At 39.9% G+C, this 25647-nt stretch overlaps 1 protein-coding gene across 3 annotated transcripts in view; it reads left to right on the top strand.

Moving 5' to 3' along the window:
• Nucleotides 1-25647, top strand: part of LOC122632110 (protein nubbin-like) — a 93619-nt gene that overhangs the window by 45011 nt on the left and 22961 nt on the right. For all 3 annotated transcript variants that reach the window (XM_043818593.1, XM_043818591.1, XM_043818592.1), the window contains one exon: nt 4359-4583. In XM_043818593.1, the coding sequence (XP_043674528.1) occupies nt 4359-4583 (225 nt within the window). The remainder of the gene's footprint in view (nt 1-4358; nt 4584-25647) is intronic.

Genomic DNA, 25647 nt, shown 5'->3' with positions numbered 1-25647 from the left:
TCTCTCTCTCTCTCTCTCTCTCTCTCTCTCTCTCTCTCTCTCCCTCTCTCATTCGTGTAAAGCATTATAATCTATTTTATAGATAATTTCGTAAGTTAAGTAGTCTAAAATTTCCGTCGTGTCATAAAGAGCGATTATACAAAATTTCATCTAGATTAGGCAAAAATAGTAGATGTTTTCGAGAAATTACAAACATATACAGATAAAGACTTTTATATTAATTGTCTGAGTGCAGAAATAATATACGATAATAGTATGTTTTTAAAAGATATCGATTTCTTCTTTTTTTAAAAGATAACGAGCCATTTATTAGAAACATAAATTTTCCGTTAGTAGATCACGGCCGAACGATGAACGAGATTAAAGAAATGGTTGCGTTTAAAAGCGTAACGTAAAAATATTATTGGAATTGATATCAGATAAGATCATAAAGATTCCAAGGAGCAATATTGAAATTACGAAAAATGGCAAAGACTAGAAAATCGAACAAAGCATCGACACGATTCGGTGATGATGATATCTCTGGAACGTTTCTCGTGATAACGTCGAAGAAAACGAGTTGTCGATTAAAGGTCGTTCACACCTGCGCTCCATCGAGTATCTACGCATATATCTACTTACATATGTATATTGAGTGCACGTGCAACGAGTAGAAACGTGCGCGCGATATAGGTAGATTCCGTTATCAGCAAATGTTTTCCTCGCCTCTTCGAAAGCCCATCGATCGGAATCTCACACCTGTCCGTACGTGGTTCTCGTATTAATCTCGGGAATACATTGGGTCACTTTGATAAAAAAATCCGATAACCAAATTGAGACTATGGTAGGTGAGATAAACAATTTGAGGAAGTTCCGTAATTTTTTCCTTGGTCTCTTCGTCGTTTTCTTTGGAAAAAGATCTTTGAAAAGTAAGCGATATTGCTAAACACTTTTCTTTACAATTCCACGCTGCGTTCCAATCAGGTAAGCTCTCTCGGTAGCAAAGAGTCGCGTTTTAAATCGGAAAGGGCGGCCATCCGGGGGTAGCCAGCAATTTATTTATTGGAGAAAGGGCTCGGTCCGTCCTTCGACTCGTCCTTCGGCTCCTTTCCTGTCCTAAGCAGGATTCAATTTGGCCACTGCTCACGGTTCCACCTTCAAAGAGGAATCACCATCGGCGTCGTATATAGCCAGAGCCGCCCTTGTCGACGTACCGAGTCGTTCGCCAACCTCCACTATTAATCTTATATCGAACGTTTTATCTACGTTCGCTTTTTTCCTCTTTGCTCGGTCCGGCGCACTCCCACGAAGACCTCTTCAACCCTTGGACGAGCAGGAATTTTCAATTCTTTCGAGCACCGTACGAAAGCAGATTGCTCCTCGACTCAGTCCTCCGACGATGCTTTTAAACTTCGATAATTCGATGGAATTAGGAAATAAGAAGAAGAAAAAAAAATATCATGTGCGCCGATATATCAATGGAAAAATATAAAAACTTATTCGCTTTACTCGATCGTTCATCGATTGGTAATAGTCAATGATCGGTCTCGATCGAAATCCTTTTGCCGCAAAGTCTTTGGAAACAATTCAATGATGCGTATCGAAGAGAAAGAAAGAGAGAAAGAGAGAAGTTTGCGTCGTGTATCCATCAAGAATACCGCATCTCAGATGCCGCATCGTCGGAGAAGGAAACCGCAAAGAGAAGATTCGAGCTCGTCTTTCCGTAGAAAGAAAGTTCCGAAGGCAGATCGGACTTTGTTGTTCGTTACCCTATACCCGATTGGTCCATCCGCCAGTAAGCAGTTCGCATAAACAGACCCATCAATTCGAACGTTTCCCTCTTTCTCGAGCTTTTTTCCCTTTGCCTCTGCATGCACCCTTCGTCGTCTTTCATTCGTCGAAACCGGCGCGAACTCCATTCACGGGTTTATCACTGTCCAGATAACAACGATTTACCTACACGCGAGGAGGCTCGAGAGAGAGGTCCAGAAGAGAGGACCAGACTCTCTCTCTCTCTCTCTTTCTCTCTCTCTCTCTCTCTCTCTCTCTCTCTCTGCCCAGGCGTAGACCAAGCGAAAAGAAAAAGAGGGAGGCAGCCACCTCGCATTCAGAAGTATTTCACTTTAACGGCCCTCCGGGGGATTGGCTGACCCACGACTCGAGACCCTTCACCGTTTCGGCATAATGGACCTCTACATTACTTATTCGTCCTGGCCAATGTCCTGCTTCCCTGACATTACCTTCTTTCCACGTCTTTCCATTTACGTTTCTTCTATTAATCGCGTGCGCCTAAACTCATTTTCAGATTTTCCTTTTCCTTTCATTTTCTATAAGATCACTATTATCTACCGCAGTTATTACTATCGCTAGAAAGCAAGTAATGCGATTCTCGCAAGGACCGGTATAATTGAATTTTCTCCAAAAGTACGCACGCGACGTTACGTTTTTTAGCTCTTAGCGCGTTAGCAATCTAAAGGGGCGCTTTCGTTTTTCCTTTCATAGGGTCGTGGAAAAGTTTGACAAAAAAGGGAGAGGAAAATAGGAGCATGCAAACACTCGGAGATTAAAGGAACCGCAGTAGTTCCACGTTAGGGAGTTCGCTCGAATCGTAGCCTCGAGACATGCCGCGAGCTCTCGACCCTCTTCCAAGCCGGAACCAAGACCAGTTTTAATATTCCACTGGAAACTCGAAAACGTCCAAACGAATAGGTGCCCCGAATACGCTCGAGAATTCGCCTCGCTTTTCGATCCATTCTTCCTGCGAACAAACCCTCGATTTTTCCGACATTCCTACCTACTAATCTCTCTCTCTCTCTCTCTCTCGTTCTCTCTCTTTTCGTCGAATTATTCGAACTTGAGAAAGCATTGCTTCGAAAATAGCTGTCTGGCCGATACGCGAGTCGTTCGTGATGCCAAACTACAGGACAATAGAGGGTCCAGCGGGGTAAACGGAGGTCAGCGGCCATTATCCGATGATATTGATTAGCCGACGCCCTTAGTTAGCGCCAGCTACACTTTCTTCAACCCCACTATCCTTCTTTTTTCTATTTCTTTTCTCCATATACCTCCCACCATCTCTCTCTCTTTCCCTCTATTTCTATCTCTTTCTCCCCTTCTCTCTTTCTTTCTTTCTCTTTCATACGTACAACACACACTCGCACAAAGCGAACCCATCGACTTAGACGTACGAGCACACTTTTACTACCACTATCTCAGACTTTGGTCAACACTCTCTCTTTATTTCCCTCTCGCTTTGCCTCTCGCTCGCCCTTCATGTTTCTTATTCTCTTGTCTCCTCCCCTCTCACCCTTCCACTCTCTTTCCATCTACCACTTGCCGTTACCTATTTCGCTCTCTTCCGCCCTCGTTAAGAAGTGGATAGACGGAAGAGACGAGAAGGAAGAATGGGAGTTCAATGAGAGGGTGTGAGAAGAAAGATACGAGAGAGAACTAAGTCTCTCTTACTGGCTAAATCATTCATCAAGCAACTAATACCGAGTCTGACTCATGTCTCACGCATGCAAGGGCGATGTAGTATTTACATGTTCCATAAGTCCACTGAATCTCGTACAGGATGTGCTAAAAGTTTCGTTTCTACGTTTCACCATATTTTTCTCTTTCTATTCTTAATTATATTTATCTAAATATTTATACTTATAATTAAAACCTTAGATATTAGATAAAAATTAAGGATCCTATATATATATATATATATATATATATATATATATATATATATACATCGTATTTTACCGACTCTTTTCTACTTTCTCTATTTATTCTACAAATTGGGAGATTCAAGATATTTGGTACGTACTGTATTATATCGTCCCCAGATTCCAGAAAAATGAGAGAAAGAGAGAACAGAGCGTTACCCCTCCCTGTAATTAGACACTGCAGCCTGGAACAACATCCAGACGCAGGCATTGTTCCCAGAAATTAAGGGAAACGAGGGAAAGCCGGGAAAACTGGCGAGGAATAGGGGATGCAGAGGGTCGCTAATTACGCGAACCCATTGGGGGGAGAGAAGCCATTTTCTGCACACGCACAAGAACGGTCGTGTGAGTTATATTAATACAGACGTACGGCACACAGTTTATCTTGAGAACCTCTTTTGCAATTTGATCCCTCCAACGATATTGCCGGATATGTACACATTCCCCATTTAATGCCGTATTCTTTCTCGTTCGAGCTCTTTGGACTTTTTGATATGATATTTATCAATCTGAAATTTTTCTTTGACCTTCAATAAATATTACACGAATGTATAAAACTTAACGATTAATTTTGAAAATAAAGTACGTACAATGAAATTTTTAAATTAATTTCAAAAATAAAATACGTACAATCAATTGATATTTCCTGCTTCGTTTTCTCAGGTAAGGTTTGGTTGGGCGACAGCGAGGTCGCGTGGCGAACGGAACAATCCTTCAAGAGAACGTCTCCCCTTAATCCTTGTGCCACAACGACTACGACAACGACGACGACGACAGGTGGTGGAGCTCCGATACACCCCCACCTGTCGCCGCCCATAGCCGCCCCTGTCACGACTCCTGATCATAGAAGTCCGACCAGTCTTCACGCCAAACTTGCCATCTCACCTGGTAAGTATCTTTCTATTTTTCTTTCTAATAATATTCGATTATTTCCTATTATTCATTTTTTTTTTCTTTTTTATAATAACAACATGTATAATTCGAAAACGAAAATGATGATTTAAAGATACCGACTTCAACTCGTTATGGTCTCTCCTCGATTGAGCGGTCTTTCGAAAAGAACATTACGCACGAAACGTAATCTCGGTTTCTGTCCCTCTGAGATTTTCTGCCGCTTTTTGACGACAGTAGCCGCCGGCACACACAGTCGACGATCGAGGGTCGGCGACTTAAAACGGTCTTCAAGTAAGACTCTTTAAATAATGCAATAAGCTTGATGTCATTTGCCGGACAATGGAGGGAGTTCCTTTTACGGCAGAGCCCGATGAAATTGGCCCTCCGCGGGTGCCCACTTCCGCTCCGTTCCAGTACTTGGTATTTTTGCTTGCCTCTTGCCAATCACCGATTCTCTCTTTCTATTTTTTTTATATTCCTTTGCTTTTCTTTTTTTCTTGTTCCGCGCTACTCGTATATGTATCTATATATCTGTCGTGTATGTATGTGTGTGTCAACTTTGAGGGAAAATCGAGACGAAGGAAAAGCAATAGCGTCGCAACGGATCCTTTCATTTGCTTAAATAAATATTGCTCGAACAATGTGCCGAAAGACGACGGGCTACGAAAGATACGAGATATAACGGAGGGATGAGAGAGAGAGAGAAAAAGAGAGAGAGAGAGAGAGAGAGAGAAGCCCTTCTTACTATAGAAGCTTTCCGAACATAGAGAAAAGAGAGAAAGCACTCCTCGCAGCATGTTTAATGCATCGTTCAACATTTCCATGTCAAACATCGCTTTGACTCGCGGAATTTAAAACCGTCTTGTAGAAGAGAAGTACCTACGCCCGCGAGTACATATATACCAGTTCTCCCTCTTGTCTGTACATTCACGTTCGACCACGTTGATGGGAAAACTACCCATCTTTATTTACTGCCCGACCGTTTCTGACCGAGCGCTAAAGTCTCGGATGGTCGATAAGGGTCGAAACTTAAAAGCCACGAGGGTGAAACGAGAGACTCAATGAGATTCCTATTGGCGGCTTTAAACGTCGATTTGCCTTCGAAAATATCATCTAAGCGAATATTGTCTATGCGCATTGGTTAAAAACGAGTCGAATTTCACGTTAACTCGAATCTATGAATAATGAACTGGCATTTAAAGAAATCTTCTTCCGACGTTTCGATCATGAATTATAGCAATATGATGAGGATCGTTAAAAGATGGAATAAAATGAGGGAGAGAGAGAGAGAGAGAGAGAGAGAGAGAGAGAGAGAGAGGGAGGGAAGATGATCCTATAAAGAAGAATTCTTTCCAAAGCTATTTGCCTCGCAAAGCCGCTCCCACCTAGCTGCCAAACGTGTTTATTCGGTATATCAATAAGAACGAAGTGGTCGAGAGGAAGGACCAAGTCCCACGAGGATCTCCTCCTTCCTCAACGACGGTGGCTTCTCCTGGACAGCTTGATAACATTATGTTTCTTGTGTCGACACATGCACCAGCAGTTTTTGAAGGACGAGGGGAAGGGTGACCACCCTAAAATATTATCGAATCGTCGACGCTTTCACCGGGACATGTGTTGCGAGATCGACTCTGTCCTTTTTTTCATTGGGTGTCACCGACCCGGGAATGGACCATAATACGAATATTGTAAAAAAAATGGTCGAATGTCGTACGATAAATCATGACCGTGATTAAAAAGAAATAGGCGATGTTCATCATATGAATTTGACGAAATAATAGACAACGTTGAGGAAGGTATTTTTCTTTTAAATAATAATTTCAAACATCTTTTGTACCCTTTTGGTAAATGGTAATTTTAAAAATCGTTAAAGCGTGTAACAATACAAACGCGTGTAACTTATGTTCAATCCTTTCTCTTGTACTTCGAACTAAAGAGATATTTCTCCCTTAAGACCATCATTCTTCTTTACTCGACCATCCTATTCTTAAATTTTAAGAATGTATTTAAATGTCATTTGCTGAAAGAACTCTTGCGAAACATATTTTAGGAAGAATAGCCCAAAAGGGTAGTCGAAGAATAGTCGAAGATCATTTTTCTAGATTAAATTGAATTTTTCAAGGTGCCTTCGTACTATTTTCAACATCATTACTCATTACTATCTACCTTTTAGCGAGTTATAAGAGGATTCTAATCTCCAAAGTGCTATTTATATTTCCATTTTATCGTACAATTGAATTATCGAATATCGTCCGTATGCGAACCAATAACCGGAGTCTACGTGTCCAAACTATTACATGGAAGTTTCATATGTCGTTGGAGGGGTGGCGAGAAAGGGTGACTTGAAATATTGGCTACATAGATTTCGACCATTATTGCCGTGTGTAAAACATGGCGACATTTGGCGCTAAATCGATCAGGTCTTACTACCTCGTTCGATGTTTGAGATTGCTCGCGATATACAGACGCGGTGTCGAGTTCGAAAAAACAGAGAAGATTCTTTTCTTAGGTAATTGCGAATTTATAAGTAAATAAATAAAAAAGAAAAGAAAAAGGTCTCATTTTTCTTTTCACTTTTATATTCAATCAAAATGACTGCCAGAGAATCCCTTAATAAGAAGTCTACATATTCCTTACGATTCAGAGAATATTTCGAATATAACGAACGAGAAACACACACATCACTTATCTCCGACGAGGATCTCCCGTCGTTCCAATTGAAATCTGATTTAACTCGACTTTCTTGCGCTCTTGCCAACTCGCTACCTTCCACCTAATTGTTTCAAATCGACCTTTTTTTACCGGAAAAAGATCGGATCTATGCCTTACCCTCTTTTTAAAAGAATCTCGAACGAATAAAAAGATTTATTCTCATTAACTTTATTTAAAATTACTTCAAAATTGAATGAACGTATTCGATCTGGCGAATTTTAATTAATTAGTTTAAAATACGAAAGTATAAAATGATTTATATAATAATTATTCTTCGAACGAGAATTAAAAATGATTTTCTTTGCAATAAATAGCAAATTTAATGATTTAACGTATTGAAACTAATTTTATTAATTATACGCAAACCGTTCGTAAAGCTTACGCAAATGTTAAGGATTAATAACGATGAAGAAGATGTATAAAGATATCTGCTAATCGAACAGTCGATTAGGCCATATTAAAGTTGCGCCTTGGAATATCGTTCGTGAATGACGCCGTTAGGATCTTCATTTGTCATCGCGACAGGTGCTAGCAAACGCGGATCCTTCAAATAAATCGCGCCATTTCGAGCAATGAATCACTTAACAAATAAGAGACGACATAGTTTCACGCCTCGGCATGGGACTATTAAATCCTAATGAATTGGACATAATGGTTAATATACGCCTGCATAATCGGGTTAAGTAACACATAGAACATTATTTTTTGAAAGAAGATCTACGATAAAAGTAGACCAACGAAAAATTACGTAAAATTATTGTACCTACTCGTTACGCATGAAATAGCAACGTGAGAAAGTTTGCTTCGTCTATAGTTTTTGTTCAGAAAAGTATGAGGCAACGTTAGAATTAGGACCATGCTTGCCGTTAGTCCATTTTAATGGGTCGTTCCAATGAAACAAATAAGTAATTAACTAAATCGATCTCTCGACGATAATGTAAGAGATTATCGCTAGAAAAAAACTCGATAATACTGAGACCGATAACGAACTTTGATGAATTTGACTAATTTATCGTTCGTAAGATCGTAATTAATTATTCGACTGAATTATCGATCGAGCGTGTACGTGCCTAACGTAAAGAAAAACAAAAAACAAAACGACAAAGAGAGAAAGAGAGAGAGAGAGAGAAAGAAGAAAGATACGTTGCGACTCACCGCAAAGTGTACCTACCCATTACGTATGAAATTTATAATATCGCGCGATTTTCTATAATTAATGGATTACACCGAGGAGAGACGCGAGAGCGCGCGCACACACGCGAGAACGATTTTTGAGATCATAATTTTAGATAGGCCGTACCCCGCTCTCGCTGACGCAAATGGCGGCGTGTAGGCAAATTGAGGTGAGATTGGAGGTCAGGATTCTACCGACCGTTACCACAGCGTGCGCTGCCCACTCTACTGGTCGTTGCAAAACTGACTTTTACCGTCGACGATATATCTTCTTGTGATAATCATCGAAATCCGATCCAATAGATCGATCTTTCCTACGATCTTTCAAACTCTATAGATCTATCAATAAATTATTCCTATTTTAAGATCGTGTTCTATTCGGAATATCAGAAATTAAGTTGTTCCTATTTTTTGGGAGGATCTAAATAAGATTATTTTTTCGTCGATGACCTTTGAAGAAAGGTATAGAAGAGAATACCTAGGCGGATCTTGTTCTATCTAAAACATCTCAAGGATCTTTGTTTTCTTTCTCTTACGATTTTATTTCAAACGACTAATTGCCCATTAAAAGTAAATGGAACTACTGATTAAGGTCAAGAAATATTCTCTTTATAGGAGTTCGCCTTTTCTCGAACGAACGATCGGCCGATCTTATAAGAGGAATTTTTTTATTAACTCGAAGAATATCGATATAAAAGTGAAGTTCGAATAAATTTCTTTAGGAGCAATCGCGAAATTCGAACTCTAAGTTGAATAATTTTACTTTTAGTACGAACCGCGAATGTAATAATTAACGAACGATATATAAATACTTATTTTCTTAATATCGACGTCAAAGTCGATATCGAATATGACTTATGCGGTTAAAACTCTTTATTTTCACTTGCACATTATCGATTTTAATATTTCTCGATTCGAAGTCACTCTTGATTAAAAAAATTTCTCTCTTGATTAGCAATGATTCTCGAATGTTAGAAAAACAAAGCTAATTCTATCCGCGAAGGGCGATCACCCGGTACGTGAAATCGCGCGAAACCGCGCGTAATAGCATGGGATCATGGTGGACCGGCTAACGTGATTATTATAAAGTCAATACGTTGCTAACTCATCAGCCGGCTCCGCCCTCTAACAGCCCGGTAATATGCACCGGCCAAGAAGTCAGTTACGCTCTATCAGTACTCGTTCTCGCTCTTGCACGTCATCTTCTTTCTCTTTCTTTCTCTTTCACTCTCCCTCACTCTTTCTCTTGCTTTCTCCTTCTTCTGCTTCATCTTCTTCCTCGTGTTATCCGTCCTTCTCCCTTGGTAAATGCCTTTACCTCCTACCACGAGGATAGCTCTAAGTAGTACCGAGCCGTGCGCGAGTGCAATCTACCGTCTATGTATGTAGAAACGTAGATACTTCGAAGTGGTGTGCGATACCGGCCAAGCACGATAGATACCGCGTATTGCACGTGCAATTCCGCCTATTCCAACGTTACAGCCAGCCGCTATCTGCGGGATCTGAACGAGCAGCACGAAATCGTTGGCTGCAATTATCCCTGAGAAATATATTACTTAGGGATTACTCCCGAAGAGAGAGAAAGAATACGTGTGTATGTACGTATGTTTGTGTGTGTGTATATGTGTAAGAACGAAAGAGAGAGAGAGAGGCTAAGGTGATAAAACTATTTTCCATCCAGCGCCTACTCGCGATAGCCTTCGTTACGAGAGACAGAAGAATTATGAATTTGTTGAATAATGATACTTTCCAAATATAGCCTAGACCTTTTGCATTTATCAGAATGCTTATTTTCCTTTTTATTTTTCCCTTATTCAATCTCCTGAGTACCGTCCAAGATATCGCGACGAAGAAAATCGATCGCAAAAGTGTGAAGAGAAATAAAAAAAAAGAAAAAAAAAAAGAAAAAAAAAAACAGTTTTCGAGGCTTATCGACCGGCGACCGTATGCTGAATGCACTTGCGCGTTCCATGTGCGGCGGGGCAACCGATAACGTAATACGGAAAAGGGATAGAAGAGAAAAAGGGAAAGAGAAAGAGAGAGAGAGAGAGTACAGGTATCTCTTACATACCTATCTACCTTATGGACAGCACGGAACGCGTTATTACGGTGAGAAGAGAGAGAAAGAGAAGGCCTCTAGGTCGAGGGGAACGCACGGATTTTTTCGCTTCTCGACGACTAAGTTCAAGGTCAGGCTTGGGCCGGGTCGCTTCATTCATTCGCGTGAAAAATATGCGAGTTGCCGGGTTCTCTCTACGGACCGACTCTCTCCTCATCGTATCTTTGAATCTTTCCGTATGACTCAAGGTTTCTTTTACGACAAGAAAGAAAAATATCCTACTCCATACGCAAGTTAGATCGAATTGAAAATTTAGTGGTAATATCGATTTTAGGAACGTTTAAAGAAGCGTGAAAAAGAAGCAAGAGGTATTAATACGATCGTTACTTTACGGACGGTATACCGAGGTAAAGTCGTTACGTCGAGACAACAGAGAAATCCCATCGAATGTTCGCACGTACCGGGTGTGTTCCGACAGGTTTTGGTGGCTAATTTCATTGCATCGTGGAAAGAAAGTGGAGAGGAAGGATAAGAGAAAAAGAGAGGAAGAAGAAGAAGGAGGGACGATCGGTTGCACCGAAAAGATGCGAGCGGCACGTGAGGCTTAGTCGTGCTATCTCTCTCGTTCGTCTTGCGATTATGCGTTCGTGTACGTTTACGTGTGCGTATGCGTGTGCGTTGCTAACGTTGGGGTCGGAGGTTAAGCGGCGTGATTGAGTCTTGCTTACAAGGAGCCGCCCTTCGTTGCTGCTCCTCTCTCCGGCCGGCCTACCTCCTCGTGGGGAAGGAAACCATAATGCAATTTAAGCCATAATACTTGACTTTAAATTGAAAAGATTGGCCGCGGGGGATGCGAGGGAGTCGGAGTCTCGCGAGTCGACGGTGGTGATGCTGCGGTTGGCGATGATCGTGAACGAAAAGTGGGGGAGAGTGGAGGAAGACGTGGATTTTGCTTGTTACGTGACGATCCTGCCTTTTTCTTCCTTCTCGTTATCCTTTTCCACCTGTTTCGAAAATCCAAAGTCCGGACTTTTCTTCGGATTCGTCTGTGTATTTTGAAAGACGTCCTGACCAATGGTAGACTAAGAAATAGAAAAATCACGACCGAACGAAATGAAGGATAACGTTGACTTAATCAAGAAGGTCGAAAGACGTCGGCCCGGCGTCGTTTCAAACTTGAAATAACTTTGCGGTCAGTATTGGACCGAAGCAAAGAGCAAAGGTTCCTTCGTCGATCTGGCTATATCGTAATCCTTTGGAAATGCCTTCGAAATAAGACGAACAATTTTGGCAGGATAGGAAAGGAAAAGTAATTTTCCCAATTGGTGAGGTTCGATGAAGCAAGAGGTTCCGCTGACCAGTGGCCATCTGTCGGACTGTTCGAGCACTGGCCTCTCCCTCGAGCAAGCTCCAGCTTACATTTCCAATCAATAACCGATTGAACAAACCTCCTTCCCCTTGGTCAACTAACGTCTCCTCTATGTTCGCTATTGCCGCGATTTTAACGACCAAACCAGATATCCTAAACGTATCATTTAACTTTGCAAATTCAACTGTGGATTAATGTTATTCTGTTTTTATCGTGATACGAGTAATTAGAGATCAATCTATCGTTTTTCCTCTTTGGATATGCTAATCGTAAGTATTGCGTCGTGTTACCACCTTGATGAAGTATGCTGCTGAAAAAGGAGAAGCGGTCACGCGAAAGTAAGTGGGATATAGAGGAGTAGGCGAGATGATAAATCAGATAGGTGGCAGCAGCTGGTGCTCGGGAAATTGCCTTCCCATTGTATCGGGACGTGTTATTTTGGAAAATCATCTCTCGGCTCTTTGCCTGCTAATTTCGGTGGGCCTTGTGCTCGAAATTACTACCTACTTCCTGGGTCGCAGAGCCGGCTAAGCTTACTCTCTTTCTCTCCATCCATCTTTATCTCTCTCGTGTTCTTTTGCTCCGTAAGCCCTCAGCTCAGGAGGCATATGGAATGCGGTTTACATCGGAGCCTCTTCTTTTCGGCTCGTTCGACGTGAAAATCGTTTTCGACGCTAATAACGAACCGCTCTTTCCATAATTTTTCCCGGTGTCGATGCGACCGTAATTTTCCATCTTCCGTTGGTCCTAGACGACCCTTCATTTAAAATGCAACTCTGCACGGTGTGTTAACTATTCGATAATGTTCCTCGAGAATTCTCATTTTCTCGCGAACATCCGGAAGAAAAGATTTCTTCCCTAAAATTTAAAAATTATCAATGATGCCGCAACTAATGACTATTCATTTTTTTTAATGTGAAACACTAGAGGTTCAAAACGGAATATTGAAAGAACTTTTGAAGAACTTTCCTTTTCGACAACTTTAAACTAAGCCGCTCGTTAGAATACGTTGAAATATTAATGACAAGCTTTCTGTGCTCTTTGAAAAAGATCAGTCATTTTTGTATAATACATAGATAGGTAAATACGCTTTTCGCGAGGATTCGATGCCGGAGATGACTTGCCTTGTAACATTTTCAATGGATTCTTTCGAATCGATGCTCATCTACGATGGCACGTATCGAAAACGTGGCTATGAACATAATGAGAGTCTTAGTGATCCCTATGAGCCTTATCCGACAGATTCCGACAGATCTTTACATTAGCATGTCGAAAAATTCTTACATTTTTTTTTGCACGCTTCTAGTTTCAGCTAAAGATCAAAATCGTTTCCGATCTTTTCTTTTTCAGGTAGATTTTGTTCAGTATAACATAGACTTTGTATCTTAACATATTTTCTAATACGGACTTTAGAACGTTTAATCTTGTGAAAGTTATATATTACGAAGCATACAAATTGTTCCATATGAATGATTAAAAGCTCAACTTGTAACCCTACTATCTTCTTTCTAACAATCATCGCAAAACATACGAAATACGTATAGCATATTGATCCAATTTGGACCTTCGCTCGATATTTGTATATTACGTTTTATTTTTTACAATATTATATTTTATGAAAAATATCGTATAACTTTTACTTCTCTTTTTTCTTTATTGCGATATTATCACAAAGTATCTGCAATTTTCAAATCGGTAATAAATTTTAACGATAAAATCGATAATATAACGATAAATCTAGAAATGACATTTGAAAAGAATGGTCAAGGTTACTAACGTTCACGTGCCTTCGTTAAAAGGTTTTTCAGTATGGTCGTAAAGCTTATGAATTCTTCAAACGGAAATTTGTTTGGAGAAGACCATTACCTGAGAACAATTAATGCAAATAATTCATTGATGAATGCGGGGGTGCACCCTAGGATACGTACGAGCTAAATCGGTACGAGCTAAATCGGTACGAGGCGGAAGGATGAAAGAATGGTAGGTATACGGTTCACATATTGGAGTGTGTCCATTTTCCGTTTCGTAGTTGCCCCCACTGTTACTACTATCGAAGGTAACGCTTTATAAATGCTAGCCAACAATAATGGCTACTGACCAGTGGCCATCCCTGAATATTCTATACGAAGCGATGATTCAATTCAACAATGGAAGATCACCGCTTCTCCCCTTTTTCACTACTATACTCTATACTCAAATGCACTGCAGTGAGGGAGAAATCGAAAGAGAGAGAGAAAGAAAGAGGGTGAGATGGTGCTTGCAAAATAGGGGCGCCGAGTGACCCCTAACCTTCCTTCATCGAAAAGCGTAGGTGGGGTCACAGGGCACTTTTCAAAGTGGATGCGAGAACGTTGTCCTTCCCTGCTCCCTTTTCTTCAAATTCGCCTGATTTTACCGTCGATCTGGACCAAGGGATTTTCGTTTTCAAGGCTATGAGAGAAATAGTAGATTGAGAATTCCGTATGTACACATGTGACTTAAATTTATTTCTATATCCTCTCTGTGAGCGTATGTGTATGCGTGTGTGTATACACGCGCACGTTATATATACATATTATATATAATCGTTATATATATATATATATATATACGTATACAAATATATATATATATATATATAGTAAATATAATTACATACGTTGTGTATATGTATATGAGTGTATATCGTAAAAAAAATTAAATACGGTATGTGTGTGTGTGTGTATGTATGTATTGTATCTAATTATGTTTATAGGAACTTCAATGAAATGCGATTAGTGTGTTTCCAATGAAAACATCTTTTATATATGTAAGTAATATCATTTCTTGACCTTACATTAGACATTGTGTATATATATATATATATATATATATATATATATATATATATACATACATACAGACACACACACACACACACACACATATATATATATGTATATGTACGTATATATCGATTTCATAGTATTTAACTAACGTATGTTCGATTAAAATGCTGTCAACATTTTTTTCAAATGTTTCATCGTATTCTTTTGACGTTAATCTATTAAATACTTTATAAGTAAAGCAACCTTGAATACTTGTTTCCTATTAGAATGAAAATTATTTACCACGTAATATTATTAAGAACAAAAGTATTAAAGATATAACTTTAACGATGCAAATACATTTATAAAAGTATACGCTTTTAAAAGTTCTTCGAATATGAAAGAATTGTACAAGCTGAGAGAGAAAACGATCCATCACCGAACGATCGCCGTGCGAGATTGGAACAGACTGTAGCAAAATGAGACGAGGCCGGCTGCGGCTGTTTCCTTGTTTGTACAATCCGCTCTCTTTCCGACCCTATCTCTTGTCGCTCTTACACATTTTGTGCACACGCGCCTCTTTGTTTGCCTCCTCGTTCTTTCCGTGATTTCGGTTTGTATGTATGCGTGGATACGGGTGTTCCATTCGACGTATTTCCATTTTCTCCTTTTCTCGTACAAGTACTATAACAATTTACATAATTTACACAAATTTAAAGTATGACTCGTAAATAGATGAAATGGATAAAATAAATGAAAATTCTAATGGAATGAGATAAAACCGAAATAGTATCCCACTACCGATTGTACGGCGTAATAATTAAACCAATTGACTAATTAACCGAATTAGGTAGGTAACGTTTAAATCGATCCGGGTGCAAAAAGTAATTGGATCTTAGCTCCTACGTGTGGTCAATTCGATCTTAATCGACCATTCGACGTTTACGATCGCTATTGTGATCTATCGTGGTAAATGAGTAACGAGATGCGGGTAATTCGTTTTAAATAAATTCTGATTAAACAAAAGTTCTTTTCCAAATATTTCACATATAAACGATATATCATGAATGATATTGATCGTATTATCGTTTCCTAGGAAAGAATTTAAATTAAAAAGTTAAAAATTTAAGTTAATGGAATTTGCTGTGACCTTCTCATTCCTTAAAGTATATTGATGTGAATATATATATATATATATATATATATATATATATATTTACTTTTTCGAAGGACACTTCTCCGTTTTACGACATAATATCTCTAATGGCTGAGAAAAGCTTTTACAAAAATTTAATGTGTCTCTTGGACAATCGCCTTTTTTCTTCCCTTTTTTGCACGAATTTTGCATGGATTTAAAGGGCTAGGACTAAACACGAAAAAAAATATTTATTACCTTTACAGACTTTATTTTCGGTTCGCTTTCAAAGTCCATTATCCAACAATCTGGAAATTCTTAAAAAAAAATTTAAAAAAAAAAAACCATTGCAATACAACTTTCCAATTTCATTCTTTCCTTTAAATCGTTAGAAATTTCTCTATATCGCAAATACAATGAGTAAACTTAGTTTAACAATAATAATAATAAACAAACTTAAGTTTAAAATTTTTCAAATTAATAATTTTTTTTATTGTTTTTATTAAATAATAATAAATTTTCATTATCGGATATGTTGACGATTAAAAATAATTAGTTCGATGCATTGAATAAAAAGAATTTTTCGTTAAATAGAACGTAGAATTAAAAGCACGCGTCAGACAAGCGATATCGAATGATATAGAAAGAGAAGCGTTTCTATAATTCAGTACGGTACCTATCGAAACGGCGGTCGGTCAGGATCGAGGATCAGGGGTGGATAATGTATGTACCCTCAGTTGAAGGAGAGGGAAAAAGGGGGATAAAGATGCACAGCGGGTTTCTCACTCTTTCATATTTTCTCTCTCTCTCTCTCTCTCTCTCTCTCTCTCTCTCTCTCGCTCGCTCGAGAGCTTGATATTTCTCTCTCTTTCTCTCTCTCTTTCCATCTTTCTCGAGGGTCTGCGGGGGTGCACCCTCAGGCTAGCTGAGAAGAGAGGGCAATGCTGACCAACTTGAACGGACAGCTCTTGGCTCACCAGTAGACAAGTCGCAACCGACAAGTTAAGATGACCAAGTACAACTAAAATGTGCTAATTCTGTTCATTCGAAGCTGTATCGAAACCTACAAGATCTTCAAAATCCTGAAAAAAGATATAATTAATCTAAATGGTATATCATTATAATACACAGGCAAAAATGAAGAATGTTCAGTGTGAGTGTTGTACGTTTGAATCTTCGAAAAGTTATTATCTCGTGATCGTTCCAATGTATACTAAATGAGAACGTAAAGTTCCTTCGAGTTTTGATTACGTGTTGTTTACATCGTTCAGCATTTTGGAGGTTACAGGAAGGTATAACTCGATTCTACCGAGCAGGTTCGTTTATAGATAACAATTATCTATAAGAGAACGTCAACAGATACTTTGTTATTGATATTTGTAAGGGCATCATTTTCAAAAGTCTGTAATGGTTATCGGAGTTGTCTATTTTCAAAGCAAGAAGATGCACGCCGATACTAAGCCTGCTTTTCGAATACGTAAGTTTATATGGAAAAAGTCCTTGTTTAAGATATATCGATTACAATCTTCGGTCGGATAGTATAGTATATCACTATATTTCTCATAGACCATTTTATATTCTTATATTCACGCCTGCCATCACAATGACCGATACTACCAGCATACATAAAAGAAATAAGGTTCCCGCATGAGCCAATGTGTCATTTCAAATAAGGTCCATTACTTGTGTTACGATGAATACCAATTTTTTCGTAACTATAACCCTGATATCGCATTATGACAATCCATTTTTCGTCATTTCCTTTTTCTTTTCTTTTTCATTGATTTATTTATTTATTTATCTATTTATCTATTTTTAACAATCAAGCTATACGAAGTATATAAATTTTTCTAACGCATTTCGAAATATTAAAAATGTTTATTGGAAGAGACTCCATTAGAACGGAATAAATAGAAAGGGAAAAAAGTCAGGAGATCGAATAAAAAGGGTGGCAATACTTTTACTGGCAACGAATTAAAATGCAAAACCAACCCCCTCGCTGTGATTAGGCGAGCCTATAGCGATTGGGGTTGCCTTTAGGTCGAAATAGAAGACCTCGCCATTTTAAACTCCACCCTTCGTGCTTTCAATAGCTGGCAACCCTATTCGGTCTATCCGCTGCAGATAATCTGTAGATGCACTCGAATTCTTCGCTCTTGCCCCGTTCTTATCCCTCCACTTTGTCGATCAGTTTGAATGATATTTTTCTTTGCCGAATACCAAGCTTTCATTCTTCGTAAACATAGATAGTATCTCGTTATATATCTATATCTAATAGCAAAAAATGAAATTAAATCGCCAAGATTATTTAATTTCTTTTTCAAAATTAACCACTACAATTCGAGAAAAAAATATTTTGCATATGCGTGGCATCTTATTAATTCATGAATTTTAATGAAACATTGGCAAGCACTTGTGGTGTTTCCCTCGTGAAGCTTATAATGATAGTTTAAGAGGATTATACTTCGATAGGTCGAATGTCAGTTATGCTGACGCATTATCGGCGAATTTCTCTCGTGCGTCCATCGATTCATTTCCAAAGGTAGATTATAAGTAATTTTAAAGAAATAGTTTTATGCCATAAGGATAATGAAATAAATTTCGTTAAATGATAGTGAATTTTCGTTTGCAAGAATATTTAAAGTAAAAGTATACTCGTTTCGCCGAGCATATTCATAAGCGAGCGCGAAACCGGCTTGTTCTTTTGTCGATGCGCTTAACGAAAGGCTTACCGCGATCTTGGGAGGGCGGCTTATCGGATCGTTATCGTTCGATCTGACCGCGTTCCTGGCCTCTGTACCGGTCACGATCGCGGTCCTACGAGCATCCTCTTCTCCCTCTGGACCTTACTTACTTACTTACTTACTTCGTACACGGCAGCTTAATTAAGCGTTATGAGTTGAACTCCTCGTTAACGAAAGGCTACATTCGTTCGTTGGTTACACGTGAACGCGTTTTTATAGCACCGATAGATTTAAAGTACACGTAAAGTAACGTTTGCACGCTCGTGAACCGAAACACTTCTTTTTCCAAAGCGTTCGTTAAATTGCACCGAAGCTATCTTCCTTTCACCTCTCTCTCTCTCTTTCTGTCTCTCTCGTTTTCTCTCTCTCTCTCTCTGTCTCGCTTTCTCTCTCTCTCTCTCTTTCTTCCTTCTTTTGTAGTTCCTAGTCTTATCCAGCCATGCGTTAGAAATAATATTTCTTTTCTGGCCGTCGCAAGCAAGATGGCGCTGAAATAAATTAATTACATCTCCGGCAGGGCTGCCAGCTAATTCGATTTAACACAATTGAGTTGTTCCTTTCGAACCGATGTTCGAAACCCATTCTCTCACTTTCCTCTTACACGTCGAGTTATTATCGATATTTGCACGCTACGATTATTATCGGCAAAGTCCACCTTTCTTACATTCTATCCTTTTCTTTTTATCTCGAGAGTCTCGAGTATTTTCCGATTGAATGCAACGCAATCGTTAACTCGATTATTATCGCGAATTAAAACACACTCGTGATATATTATATCTACCTATATATATATATATATATATATATATATATATATATATATATATATATGGTTATATATGTATATACGAAGAATTTAATAAAGTATCTATCGTAACTTTCGAAGTTTAAGCTTTAACCTATTTATCGTTCTTGTATAAGAACTGACCTCGTCAAAAATTCTTCTTCCATTATTTTTTTCTCTTTCTTTTTACCACTCGAATAGACACGAAAACCGTATGAGAAAAGTATTTAATCGTAATGTAAGAAAAGATGTAAGAAATATGAAAAGAAACTTTTGATAGAATCGATCGGAGGAAGATTCTTCGTTTAAAGCCCGATCTTCCGTATCTCCTTCGCCATATTCCTCGGTTTGCTTCATAGTACATATACACGGACATGGAATCGTGTCGAGTCTGCCAGAAGCACTCTCATTGGATATAATATATCGTCCGGATTAACGGGGCCCTCTTATTGTTTTCCACTCTTGCGAGGAGTTGCGCTCTCCCTCCACCTTTCCCTCCCATCTCTTTCTTTCTCTCTTTCTCTCGTTCTCTCATTCGCCATCCAAGCGTTCCTTTCCTTTCCTTTCCTCTCTACTTCCCACACCCCCGTTCACGAACGAACACGGCAGCCACGTTCGCCCTTAGTTATAACTTAATTACAAGAAAAGCTGCTCGCGCGGCAATGGCGGAGCTCCGCTTCGAAGCGATATATATTAGATTTTCCGTCATTAGAAACTTCTTGCCCCGGGAAATTATATCCGCGAGCGAAGCTGAAGGAAAAGGAGAGGGAGTTAGAGTGGGAGTGGCGTATCCAAGCCGATATTCGATTTCTTTTCTTATCAGAAGACTTTGTTCTCGTTTACTTGCTCGTCGAAACAATTAATGAATATTTCTTTATCGAAAAATTGAAATTGCAATAGATGAGAAATAACTCGAACGAATACCAATCTCCGGATAAAAGAATAATAAGATAGAATAATAACGACCGATAGCAAGTAAGTACGTTCGCGATGGCTGCGATGAAATTCAAGATGTTAATTGCCGACAAACCTCTCTAATTACCGTGTCATTACGACCAGCATCTGTATAGGGTATAGAACGGGGGATAGCAAGAGGGATGGTAAGAGGGACGTCAAGAGGGACGACAGGAGGGACGGGCAGCACGCGCTACGCACACAGGATCTCCCGCATATCGCTCTTAATTGTCAGGACTAAGAAGGTTACCATGATACTGGCCGAAGCAACGCGAGCCGCCACGTCGGCGGTAGCTATTGTGCCAATTAAGGCGAAATTCTGTCGTTAGATTATTTTTAAATGGATTATACGACGCGACTTGCGCCCATTTGCATTTTGATGAATATTTCATTCTCGGTGTAGTTCGTGTGCGAGAACGTTTTATGCAGAGCTCATGCGAGCGATAAAAACGACCAGCGCCTATTAATTAATCGCTCGAACGAGCGCGATTAATCTGCGACGGAATGGATCACGCAACGACGCTTTGCTCGTATAATGAAACACGACGAAACGATGATCAAAACGACGACGACGACGACGATCGACAACGATAATGACGCGATAATACCGATCGCCTTCTTCTTCGATTCTTCTTTCGATTCCTGCAACTGGTCTTGCTCACTATTTTGCATATCTTCTCTTATTAACATCGATTTCAGAAATCGATATCATGCGCGAAGAGATACGATCGGGACGACGCATTTACCACAGCTAGTAACCTTCTATACTACATACGTTTCATTAAAATTGTAATAGCGAACGCGTTTACTTCGTGTTTTTATACGAAAGAAATTGTACAACGCCTTCTTTGTATCGCTAAGTACTTCCTACTAATTAATTTCTTCACTAGAATCGAGTTTTTCTCTCTCTTTCTCTCTCTCTCGATCTGCCTAAGAATTATCGTCGGAATCGATCTAACACGACTTTGATGGTGTAACCAGTAATTAGATCAATAATTAGTATACGGTAAATTTGCGTAACACGTAGATAAAACGTATAGAAGAATTTCTACTTGTTTTGCGTCATAAGAGGGATACCGACTTTCTTCGATAAATATTAAACGACGAAAGTAACGTTTCTTCTTCTTCTTCTTCCTTTTTTTTCTTTTCTTTTCTTTTTTTCTTCTTTCCTTTTTCTATAATCATAGAATATCGGCATGTTACTTTAATGAACGGCGTCAATTTCAGCGAACACCACGAGCGTTAGTTTAAAAGTCGTTAATCACAATTCGAGGTAATTTTGTGCGTCTCTCCCGATGCATATCGCTTGGATCCTTTGTACATTAATTCGAGCGAGGAATTATTGATACTCCGATCCGTCTCTTCATCCTTCTTCTCTACGGCCACAACGCGTCTACTCGATTGCACCCAGCCGAGACGTTTCTTTAACGAATAAGTCGACTCCATTACGTCGCCGCGTGGAACATTCACATTCGCTCCTTCCCCCAGAACCTTTTTTCTTCTTCTTCTTCTTCTTCTTCTTCTTCCTTCTCTTCTTCTTCCTACAGCTTTCTCTTTGTTCTATGCCCGAGGCACAAATTCATCCAACACTATTCTCGAGGAAAAGCTAGACCACCCCCACGGGTTTGACCGCGTGCGGCCGTTTACTTGCGAACACATTAATGGCTCCTCGTTTTCGTCTACGTTCAACGAACACCTGTACAACGACGACAACGTATCTGCGTAGTTTCACGGTAATTCGAACGAAAAGCTGGTAATAACGCGCGCCAGTACTACCTCGTACCGACTTTTCTATGTTTCTGATAATAGTCTCTGAACTAATACGATTATATTTGACATTGTACTTTAGAAATATTTTCTTTCGTCGAAGAGTAAATATTTAGTTAATGATCAATATGGTTGAACGTATAAGAAGATATATACAGAAATATTACAATAAATATCAAAATATTTTTCTGACTTTTTTGTCGCGATTTCTTTGTTGAAAAAAAAGAGATAACGTTTAAGGCATTTTCAAGCGAGTTTATTACTGCGAGATAAAACAGATCGAAGTGTTAGTATTGGCGTATAGAAAGCAATAAAGGTGTATTGGAGGAGGTCGGTGCATCGATAGAACGGCACGCGACCCTCAACCCTTTCATTATCATTTCTTTATCCACGCTAGACCATTCTTTCGATCTCTTCTCTCTCTTCTATATTCGTGTTCACGTATACTCTCTCTCCTTCCCTCTTTCTTTTTCACCCTCTATATCGAGACACGTTCACGTTCTTCGACATCTGCAAAGGGCGGGGAAAGCTTCGAAGCAAAGTGAAGCAAATCACCCTCTCTCTCTCTCTCTCTCTCTCTCTTCGCTCAAACACCTTCGCTTTCTTTTTCTCTCCTCCCCTTCGTTCGAATCACCATCGACGACGAGCAATTATTTTGAAATCCATCAGTTTCATCGACGGATTAAGCGTCGTTCGAGAGCGATTAACACCCCAAAGATGATCGATCGATCGAACGACCATTCTTGTTCGCTTTTTCTCGCCGACGCACGTGTGCGACAGCTTACGTGTTAACGTTTAATTGCTAACAGTCACCCTTCTCTATCTTTTGATTTTTACATGATCGTTAGAACTCCTTTTCACGATATCGTTAAAAATAATTCATTAGACAGCTGCACTTGAGAGTAATCGTAAAACTCTACGACACCATTTTAAAAGTCATAACTTTAGGAAGAAGAAGAGTAGTTTTGTGGTGTCGAGAAAGGTAAGAAAGAGGTTTTTAACTCTGGGTGCAATCCTTTCGCGGGTGGAGCGATTCTCATAATAAGACGAAAGACTCTCTCTCTCTTTCTCTCTCCTTCCATCGGTTCTTCCTTCGTGCAAGCAGCGTGGGGGTTCGTTGGACACAAGGCGGTCGCTATGGAAACGGAAGATCAAGTGGGTACGAGGCTGCCTCGCCGGGGGTCGTGCAGTAGCTCGGGGGTGGCTTGGAGGTGGCTTGATTTCTTCATAACGGCCGCCATTATCGCGCTCTCCAACCGTACTCCCCTTCTCTGTCTCCTCCTACAACTCTTCCCTTCTTTTTCCTACTCATTATGTCCAAAGGTGGAAGGGAATATTCTTCTTCTTTCAAAAATGAACTTACAATGGCGTCGGTTTTAATTGGAAAAAGTCTTACTCTTCTCTCATTTCTTTCTTATTGCTTTTTAAATCCTTCGGAGCATTTCGAAAGAAAGAGATAAATTTATTTCGTTTTCCGTCGGTCAGACGTTGCGTAATAATCGATACACTGGATGTATCATAGATAAAAATCAGAAAGCCAAGAATTCTCAAATAAATGCCGAGAGTGCGCGTGACGAGTCAAAGCAAAGACTACTCTTTTTCCATGATTTCGTCTCATCACTATTCACACGATTTTCTAAGGGCTCTGTACTAGGTACTGGTACTACGTACAACCCCTATAGCGGACTATCTCTCTAGACTAGGAGTCGTAGTAGAAACGTGCTCTCCGCATCAGCGATGGAGGGTGTTGCATACATATAGTATAAGAAGCGTCTCCTCAAAAATTGATGCGCGGTCTGGCTCGCCGCCACGCAAACTAGATACCGTATCCAGATGCCGCATCTCGTATTCATGGTGGACCGAGAAAGAAGGGTGAGAAGAAGGAATACAGTCGGGAGACCAACACGAATTCGCCTTCCCTTTGATTACAATATATCGTTGCTTCGAAGCGAATTGCCAAAAGTTAGATATAACAATGTGCCGGGTGTAGCCACGTTACTCAAGCGTCGTGGAAGCGTGGCTACCTTGCAGGATGGTTAAAATACCGCAAAGTCTTCCCCAAATGTCAGCATTAATATTTAATCCACCTCTTCTGCCGCAACCCATCGGTGGAAGCAACTCGGACGTTTCTATGCTTATTACGCTTATTGTTATCGAGGCCGATGGAACTATTGAAATATTAAAATCCGTTTTTCCGTTACTTCTAGCTCGATCGAGCATGTCTACAGGCGAGTTCTTTTCTATCGACGAATTAATAACGACGAGTATTCCGATGGTAAGTATCGTTTCCAATTCGTATTTTCGTTATTTTTCCATACGGTGATAGGCAGATCTTGGCAACAATTAAAACGCTCGGAGGTAACTTAAAAGTTAAGACAAAGTTGACGAGAAAGACTTTCGATCGATGATTCCGCTACGGACGGAAGAAGATCGTAATCGGAAAATAATGACGGGGCTGGCACGCTCTCGTCTTTCGTGCTAACTCGGCAGGTATAGCTATACTCGTCTCGACGAGAGTACGGTGAAGCACCTGTCTGTAGTACTTGAGTCGTAGTATCCGTACAGGTGCCTCCTTAACGTACCTGGTGAATGGCCTGTCTCTCCTCTTACTACTTGTTCGTACGTGCACGAAAAGGATTCGGTCGATCGGTCGGTCGGTCGGTCTCTCGCTCGCTCACTCGCACGAAGCTCGCATCGATGACCTTTATGAATACTGAGAAGCACGTGCTGCCAACGGTAGACACGCAATTGCCGGACTGACAGAAAGTGATCCTGCCAAATTAATAAGTCATCGGCGAGACTACCGTACGTTTGTAATTTCGTGGAATACTTCAGAATTAATGCGTGGCCGATTCTTTCCACGCGAAATCCTACTAGTCGCGCGCGTTCCTTCGGAAATAATTATAAAATCGATAACCGTCTGGATAATTTAATTTCTTTATTTATCCTTCTCGAACGTTGAATTAATTAAGTTTAAATTATCAGCTGTGCCCTCGTTACATTTAATTTTTTTTATCATTCTCATACGTGGAATTTAACGCGTTTATAAGTAGATTTGCTTATCCGGGAGATCAGATAATGGGTTTAAATGGCAGGTAGGTGCCAATAAATCGTCTCACTTCCTGACTGACCAAAAGCGAACTCGAATGCTACGACCGAGCGAACGGCCGGATCGAATCGGCGAACGGAGGAGCGAGAAAAAAGGGGCATGTGCAAGTCGCAACTGTTTTATGACTCTCCAGAGAGGGGTGCTCCGCATTTATTCGCGATCGTATCTCCACAAAGTCCGTTGCGATATTTCAACATTTGCGCGCACCGAGTCGCGACCAACTCGAAACGTATTCATTTCTTTTCGATGGACGATCGCATTTACCTTCTTAAATCGACAATGATAAAAATTACCTTGCTACGAATGGGAATGGTATAGGCCGAGGGAATCTACTCTCAGGAATATTTGTCGTCGTAGTCGTTGTTGCAACGATGTCGTTGATATTCATTACGACGATTCCCGACGTTTCTCAGCACCCATGAATAATACACGACGATTTAATCATTTTTTCTGTTCTTTTTTTTTT

This window comes from Vespula pensylvanica, chromosome 9, assembly GCF_014466175.1.
Source record: "Vespula pensylvanica isolate Volc-1 chromosome 9, ASM1446617v1, whole genome shotgun sequence".
Lineage (NCBI taxonomy): Eukaryota > Metazoa > Arthropoda > Insecta > Hymenoptera > Vespidae > Vespula > Vespula pensylvanica.
The sequence above is the reverse complement of the archived record's forward strand: the minus strand, read 5'-3'. Positions and strand labels throughout refer to the sequence as shown.